This window comes from Mchenga conophoros, linkage group LG14 (assembly GCF_057382185.1).
Source record: "Mchenga conophoros isolate Kocher_MC1m ecotype Shallow Benthic linkage group LG14, M_conophoros_male_GT1.1, whole genome shotgun sequence".
In the NCBI taxonomy this organism is placed as follows: Eukaryota; Metazoa; Chordata; class Actinopteri; order Cichliformes; family Cichlidae; genus Mchenga; species Mchenga conophoros.
Window position 1 is genome coordinate 4,167,853 of NC_140539.1, and position 8,398 is coordinate 4,176,250.

General features: G+C 40.3%; 1 protein-coding gene across 1 annotated transcript; it reads right to left on the reverse strand.

Moving 5' to 3' along the window:
- Positions 1-890: 890 nt before the first annotated feature.
- LOC146559104 (dehydrogenase/reductase SDR family member 13-like) lies at positions 891-6,876 on the reverse strand. Its single transcript, XM_085244794.1, has 5 exons — positions 6,637-6,876; positions 5,286-5,404; positions 1,936-2,059; positions 1,538-1,864; positions 891-1,421 (listed from the first exon to the last, which is right to left on the reverse strand). The coding sequence occupies exons 1-5, from the start codon at positions 6,761-6,763 to the stop codon at positions 1,162-1,164; spliced, it is 957 nt and encodes a 318-aa protein (XP_085100920.1). The 5' UTR covers positions 6,764-6,876; the 3' UTR covers positions 891-1,161.
- Positions 6,877-8,398: the final 1,522 nt, after the last annotated feature.

Genomic DNA, 8,398 nt, shown 5'->3' on the forward strand with positions numbered 1-8,398 from the left:
GCAACTCAGTATTCTTCTTCCTCCAAACACGACGAGTTGAGTTTATACCAAAAAGTTCTACTTTGGTTTCATCTGACCACATGACATTCTCCCAATCCTCTGCTGTATCATCCATGTGCTCTCTGGCAAACTTCAGACGGGCCTGGACGTGCACTGGCTTCAGCAGTTGTTTGAGGTGACCAAATACTTATTTTCCACCCTGATTTACGAATAAATTCTTTACAAATCCTACCATGTGAATTCATGGATTTTTTTTTCACATTCTGTCTCTCACAGTTGAAGTGTACCTCTGGTGCAAATTACTGACCTCTGTCATCATTTTAAGTGGGGGAACTTGCACAATCGGTGGCTGACTAAATACTTTTTTGCCCCACTGTATGAAAGATAATAAAAATGACCTGATATAAGTGTTTTGTAAGCATGTATTGCAATTCCTTCTATGTTCTAGTTTCCCTCAGCATGAATGACCTGGACAGTCACGCCAGTGAAGCTTAAGAGCCTTAATGAACCGAACATCAACTCAAAATAAGCACAGATATGCAATATGTATAAAATAGTTATAACTGCATCTGGAATACAAGATTAATATGATAACAGTATGCATAACCATCTTAAAGCTATCTGTTACATTGTTAAAGCAATGATCATACTGCAGATTATATTGTGCTGGTAAAATACTTTTGTTCATCCCCACACTGTCAAGTTTGAGCCGGGAACCATCTTGCTGCGAGGCAAGCGAGCTAACAAATGCACCACTCCACAAAGCTATAGCAGTTTGTCCAAACTGTCACCTTCTTCCTCTGTTGCTTTCATCGAGGCGTTGCCACTGGCTTAACTGGTCCAAAAAAATGTAACAGTCATGTGAAAACAAAATGCCCAATTCACTGCAGTGCTGAGACGCAGATATGACTTTTAATGATAAAACATATCTACTTCATTAATACAATTAATAGAATATTCTTTCTACACAACAGTTAAAAAAACATATTATTCACTTGAGAATCTAAAATGGTCCCCATGTTGAAATTATAGCACAATGCCAGAGAACCTTAAGACCTGACATACCATCAGCCCAGCAATAGCACATAATAAAACCAAAGGTGTGGTATCGTCTCTATGTTACAAAGTATTCACAGAGTCCTTGAATTTTTCTGGAGTCTCTTATGATAAGCCAGATAACCTCTCACTCACTTCCCACAGCTTCTTTGCCAGGGCATCATCTCGAGCTTTGACTCCTACTTGTTGCAGCGCACAATTGGAGAAGTAGCGTCCACTGAGGGGTTCAATGCCCTCTTGTAGAGCACAGTAAAGGGTGGTCTGTGACCCCGCCTCAAGGCTGAGGAAGAACAGCTTTGCAAAAGGCATCATGAGAAGCTGCAGCCACAGGCTCATACTGCGACCCAGCTCTGTGTAGATGACTCCTGGGAAGAACAGAGGTGATCTTAACTCAGAGGTACTCATTTGGACATGTAGTGTTGTAGTAGCTTTTGCTTGTGGTACACACAGCCTCACACCAAAAATGGAAGCAGACACTGACCTGGGTGCAGGCAGTAGCAGGAGACACTGGTGCCCTCCAGTTTGTTGGACAACTCCCTGGTAAAAAGCACATTACACAGTTTGCTGTTACAGTAGGCCTGGAAGCTGTCCCAGGTAGACTGACCTGACACCAAATCTTTCTGGGAATTAAGCAGAGAGAAGTCAACGGTTCCAAGGTGGTGCAGCAGTGCAGCCACTGTGACCACTCTACTGGGACCACACTGCTTTAGCCGCTCCAGGAGGAGATTGGTGAGCAGGAAGTGGCCCAGATGGTTCACACCAAACGCCATACCAAAACCCTCCTCGGTACATCCCAGGCCCATCACACCTGCAACACAAAGTTTCAGTCACTATCGATAGAACAGACAGCGACATTTCTCTGTATGGCAACATTCCCACCTGCATTGTTAATGAGGATGTCCAGTCTGGGCTCTGTCTTCAGGAAGGTTTCAGCAAAGCTCTGAACAGATTTCAGACTCGCCAGATCCAGATGCATAAACACCACCTGGTTGTTGCCGCTCTCCTACAGGACAGAACTGCTGAGTAAGACAGGCTGCGATAGATCTGTCACATATCTGGCAGGACTGAACAATGATGGTGCATTTGAAAATAAAACCTAAAACACATCCTTATGTAAGCGCTAGAAATAGATCTGATGTCTGTTTGATGCTTGTTGAATTACATGCTAACCATGCGTCTGATACCGAATACAAATAAAGTACCGTTTATTTTTATCATTTGTTTTCTTACATCTCCATAGACTTGTAGTCAAGACCACCTAATCCGAGACCAAGACAAGACCAAGACCAGAGGGTATCGAGACCAAGACGAGACAAAAAAAGTCTTTAAACTGCAGCCAGATGCTGCTTCGTTTACGGGTGTCAGGCATATTTATGTGTTTTTGCTTTCGCACAGCCCTCCTCACCGCTGTCTACGGTCTCACTTACTTGCTGAGAGGACAGACGCATGCTCCACTTGACTGTCGCGTTTCTCACCCTCTCTGTTTTTCACATAATGATATTATCCTATATCCTCGCATGTAATTGGCCACAATATGGAGGGATTGGAGCATAGCTGAGCCACTTTGTGAGAGCTGAGCAGCCAAAGGAAATTAAGTGAGGGTAGAAATGACTGAAAGATTAATAGGCTCTGTTTTGAGTTTTGTTCAAAAAAGAATGACTTCATACAGACAAAAAATATATATCACATGTGCAGGACACCTTAAACTAGTTTTTTAATTAAGCAGCAAGGCAGAACAAAGACAGGCGGACTAAACCCCAATTCAACCAGACCCAGAACTGATCCGGAATTAAAACAGGACTACAACAGCTCAAAATCAGGACTACTTAGGATTTAACCAAAACAGAACCAGAATCAGAACTAGATGATAGTAGCACTAAAAATCATCATAGACCTGCACTACACTTATTTTTTAATTCTACCAAAGTACAATATTTAGATTCAGAAACGTTTATATAATTATTTAGCCTTGTTGTGTAAACAAGCCTGCAGAACTTAATAAATATAGAATTTGAAAAATAACAAACCTAAAAAGAAACACTAGGTACGAGATACATGAGGACCTATGATACGGTGATACTTTTGGCAAACAACCATTTGACTAACATGTGTGTCTCACCTGCTCTTGTTCATCTCTGTTCTGTCCTCATTCTCCATCTCCCTCTCTGTTCCTCTCTCTCTCCCTCTCTGTTCCTCTCTCTCTCCCTCTCTGTTCCTCTCTCTCTCCCTCTTTGTGCTGACAATCAAACCAAACACCAACATCATCAAATATACAGTTGAAACCAGATATTTACAAACTCTTCAGATCAAAACAGAAACACTTTTTTAATTGTAACATCAAATCAGACTAAATGTTTATTTTTTTTAGATTGATAAATATAAAAAACATATTTGTTAACTTTAAGAGTAAAGAGAGAAACTATCTGTATTTCTTAATTGTAAATGGCACCAAATTGTATTCAAAACTGAGCCACACTTATGGAGCTCCACAATTCTTTTCCTGGTGTTTTGGTTGACATCTCTTGATTTTCCCATGTCACAGAAACAGGCTCTGTGTTTTGCCTTATATGCATCTGCAGGTGTGCCACCAATTTACTCACATGGACTCTACTAACCTATCAGAAGCTTCTTCAGCTCAGAATGGAATCGTCTGCAGGTTTCTTATTAATTTACAATAAACTTAGTGTATATGTACTCCTAAATTTGATGAAAGTGATAAAAAATAGAAGCTCTGTCTCTCTTTATTCTGACATTTAACTAATTCAAAAGATATTTCAATATTTATTTCAATATTTTAGTTCAGTCTAAATTGATGTTTAACAGTAAAAAAAAAAAAAGGTTTTATGTTTTCTCCATAAAGTGTTTGTAAATATCTGGTTTAAACTGTGAATATACTGCTGTGTATTGAAATTCCTCTTGTTTTGCATAGAAATATACTGAACAACATACAAAGCATAATATATAAAATAACATCTACCTGAGTTTTTTCTTTGAAAGAAGCTCCTTATGTCCATTGTTGTGTTCATCAGTACATAACTGAAACCGATTTAGAGAGTTTGTTTAGCCGTGGAGGGAAACAACTGAAAATATGAAATGTAAGCTAAGACTCTCTAAAAAATCAGCATTGCTGTTCGGCTTTTTATTTATCCATTTGTTGATTCACTCGAAGAGCAAGTAACGCAACCAAGTGATCAGTTTAATCTCAGTCTTTTGTGATAAACCTTCATATTTACATTATTTGTACAGTACGAATGATTTGCTTTGGTACCTGGTCAAACTTAAGCTCTCCTCTGTCTGCAGCAAACTCGCAGGCAGCAGCTTCTCCCCCCTCGCTCACATGGGTGCTGTGCTCAGTCGCCTAGTGCCTGAGCTCGGATCATACCAAAATTAGGGGGAATTTACGACTGTGCGCTCTGTGCTTCGAGTATTGTGTTTATTTTTTGTTTTATACAGTTTATACAGTCAGGCATCTAACTATGAAACAAATTACACTCCAAAAGACCCAGGGCTTCTGAAAAAATGACCCGGGCTTAAGCCCAGTAAGCCACCCCCCGCTCCGCCGATGGTTGACTCCAAATCTCCCGAACACTATGTCGATTTCAGAACGCAAGACCGAGACAGCGAGACCAAGACCAAGACAAAAGTCCGTCGAGACCAAGAGACCACGTAAAAGTGGTCTCGAGACATCCAACTCTACATCTCCACCAAAGAGACGGGCTCTGGCTGAAACCACTAAAACACAGCTAGAGGCCACTGCAGTGTTACCCTTACTGTTTACTTCTACTCGTAACCTCAATTATAGGTCGCTGCTGTCAGGAGTGCGTTTCTTTCTGTATATGGATGGATTCATCCTTCCCTCATTTGTGATCAGTCTTCATGTTCCTGCTACTGACAAGCACTACCACAGGACAATCCCTCGAACACCATGCTTCACTGTTGGGCAGGTAGCAGCATGTGATAAGCATTGCCCACCTCTGAACCGAAACAACTTTCTGAGATTTGCTTACTTGGATGATTGAGCATGCATAAAGACAAAGGTCTAAAAACTTTCACAATATATATACTAAAATTGATTTTTAATAACTTACTCTTTCTCATTTTTAGTGATTGAGTGAACACTCCTGTAAGTTTTTCAGTTAAAATGAAAGAAAATGAAACTACCAACTAGTTCTCTCAACTGACTGTGGCACAGGATAGTGCCTGCTGTGTGTCAGTCTCTGACTTCTTACTCTGCGGATGTCGTAAGCGGCAGCCTCTCCTCTCTCCTTGTTACGGCAGGCCAGGATCACCCTGGCTCCTCGTTTCGCCAGCTGCAAAGCTGTGGACTTACCAATGCCAGTGTTGCTTCCTGTTCAGAAAAGCAATGCAAACATCTCAGCAAACCACTGGCAAAGGTGTCATTGTGAATACAGTGGCATTATCTCTGGGTATCTAATGAAAATTCAATCTAAGACTGTTTTTACCTGTTACATGTTCAGTTAAATTCACAGTCTTGTGATAGAATTACACATCAAAAGTGGAAAACAGTGCAAATGTACAGATATCCGTTTTTACAGTTGACCTTTGTATTTAAAAATGAGACATGAAGCATGAGGGTGGACCTCGCTAAAAACTCAGAGGACACTGTGGGTTCAAAAGGTCTTCAGCCCAATTACTCTTGGTTCAGCCTAAATCTAGACTTAAATCTAGGGGTGACCGTGCTTTTGCCCTGGTTGCACCAAACCTGTGGAACAACCTTCCCATCGCTATCCATTCTATCTTTTAAATTACGTTTAAAAACTCACTTATTTAACCTAGCTTTTCCATCTAGTTAGTGCCCCTATTTTATATTTGGCTCCATTTGTATCTATGTACCTGTCTGTACATATGGTACATAGAGTTGTACATATGTGGTACATTGTTAATGGCCTTTTATTTAATCATGTCTTAATTTCCCTGTTTCTATTGTAAAGCACTTTGGTGTACTGTTGGTTTTTTAAATGTGCTATATAAATAAAGTTGTATTTCAGGTGGACGCCGAGTCCTCTGCTAATCATCTTGAAGTCACAAATGTTTCACTTTGCTTTTCAGACCACCCACAGAGCTAACCATTTAAAACTAATAGTTTTTTGTTTTATTTTTCCTATAAAAGAATAAACAATTGATACCTGGAAAAAAAAGCGAAGCTAGTTTCACAACTTTTACTCCGATTCCGAATACATTTTTACAATCTTCGGAGACTATTTTAAACATCAGCATGGCAAAAATCCCTCTACTTAATGATGAAAGATTTTCAAAGACGTTAACTAATTTATAAGTCCTTTTTACAACAGGCAGCGAACTGCCATCTTTGTTTTCATTTTGAAATAGAGACACAGCCCGTCGGTAACAGTTGTTTCAGAAACATAGTTTTATCATTCAGAAGGAGTGTGTCCCTTTCGGCTGATTCTAAAAGGACTTCGCGATTTTTCAAGTATCACTGCTGACTTTTACTCAAACCAGCAGTAAGCTGGGACCTGACTGGACAATGGTAAGATTGCGCAACTTACGTGAGTTAGTGACTGTGTTTACAGTTGATGAGCGGACAGTGGGGCGTGTTACCTGTAACAATGGCCGTCTTGCCCTTAAGCTTCACTGAACTGGAGCATCTCGCGGATCTGAACACACAGTAATAAACTAACACATAAAACGATACGAATCCCGCTATGAGGCATAGTAAAGCCGACATTACGACACTTCCAAACACTGCTCAATTCTTCGTAACCAAGTGACTGTCTCTTCTTCTATCACTATTTGCGGCTACCAGCAGCAACAAAGGCTCTCTGCTGCCCTCTGTCGTTTCTATTCTCATTCATTCAGATTTACTTAGCGCCAGCGTCAGATCCGCAGTTCTTGAAAAGAAAAGAAAAGAAAAGAAAAGAAAAGTATTTTTTTAGATAAAGTCCTCTGCCACAGGTCTGGAGCCTTGAGGGTCCTGCAGAGTATTTCTGTTGCCCTTTTCTGGGCAGAGATCTCGGATTTTTTCTTGGCTTGGTGGTCCGGTCACTGCCCCAAATCCCCCGGTTACCACTGTGTCCACTGTTGCCTTCCCCCTCCACATCTTTCGATCTCCTCTCTCAGCACTTGGCACTTATCAAGCTTCTCATGTTCCTTCTCCCTGATGTTGCTGTCACTTGTATATGTTTGGCTGGTTAGTCGTTACCAGTTTGTCCATCTGTATATGGTCTCACAGGATCTTAGCTTGGTCATTCTCAACCCTAGTGAGCATATCGCATTTTGTCCTCGAGACTTAAAGGTCATGCTGAGCAGAAAGGGTTAAAATGAATTTCGAAGTATCAGCCAGAAAAGTATGATAAAAGCTTGTTTTAGCAGTGCCAGTGATATCACTGGCACTGCTAAAACAAGCTTTTATCATGCTAGCCCAATTTTCTAATCTTCTGATGAGAGTGGCAAGGCTGCAGATAAATCTAGAAGGACTCAAATGAAATATTGTCGGTTATTGAAGCATAGAAATTTTTGTTTTCAAATTAATAAATTTATTAAAAATTTCTTAAATGAAAGGTTTTTTTTGGCAGATCAAGACAATGGATGATTTAAAGTAATTTGGGCTGGAGTTAGATGAAAGTGATTAATTTAAACTTGAACTGTAATGTGATATCACTGATGTTGCCAGCAAAGAAATTTGGGAATTTTTCACAGTCATCCGAAGATTTGGCAGGAAAAGAAGCTGGATCAGCACTAAGGAGTCTGTTAATGATTTTAAACAGAATGTTGGCTTGTGCTTATCATTATTAATCAATTAATTCTTGCTTAACAGCACCTTCAGGTGAAGGTAACAAACTGACAAAAATGTGACAATAGCTGAGACCAGGATTATTTTAGGATTTAGGTGGATGGTAGATAACAATACAGCAAACTTGATATTGCTACTGTCATGATTCCTGTCAGTCCTGTCACTGTAATATGAATTATTTAACAATTAGTTAATCCTTAGTTGGGGGGAAAAACCCTCCTTTCTCTCCACACCAATCACCCACACCCCCACTCTCCAACCCTTCCCTGTGTACAGTAAAAGTTACAGCAAGGTACCAGAGAACTCTTTGTGTCTTGTAAGAGCTGAGACCCTTTGAAATCACAAGAGGTTTATGTTACGTTTCGGTGTTGTCAGTGTTTTGTTTTTGCGTGACTGTCATGTGTTTCCTGTTTTACTTTGAAGGTCTGTTGTTATCTTAGTGTGTTCAGTTTACGTTTCCTTGTCTCGTCAGGTCTAATTTGCCCCAGCTGTGTTTCCCTCCTGTGGTCCATTCCCTAATTGCTCCTTCTATGTATTTAAGCCCTGTGTTTCTGTATGTCATGGTCGCGA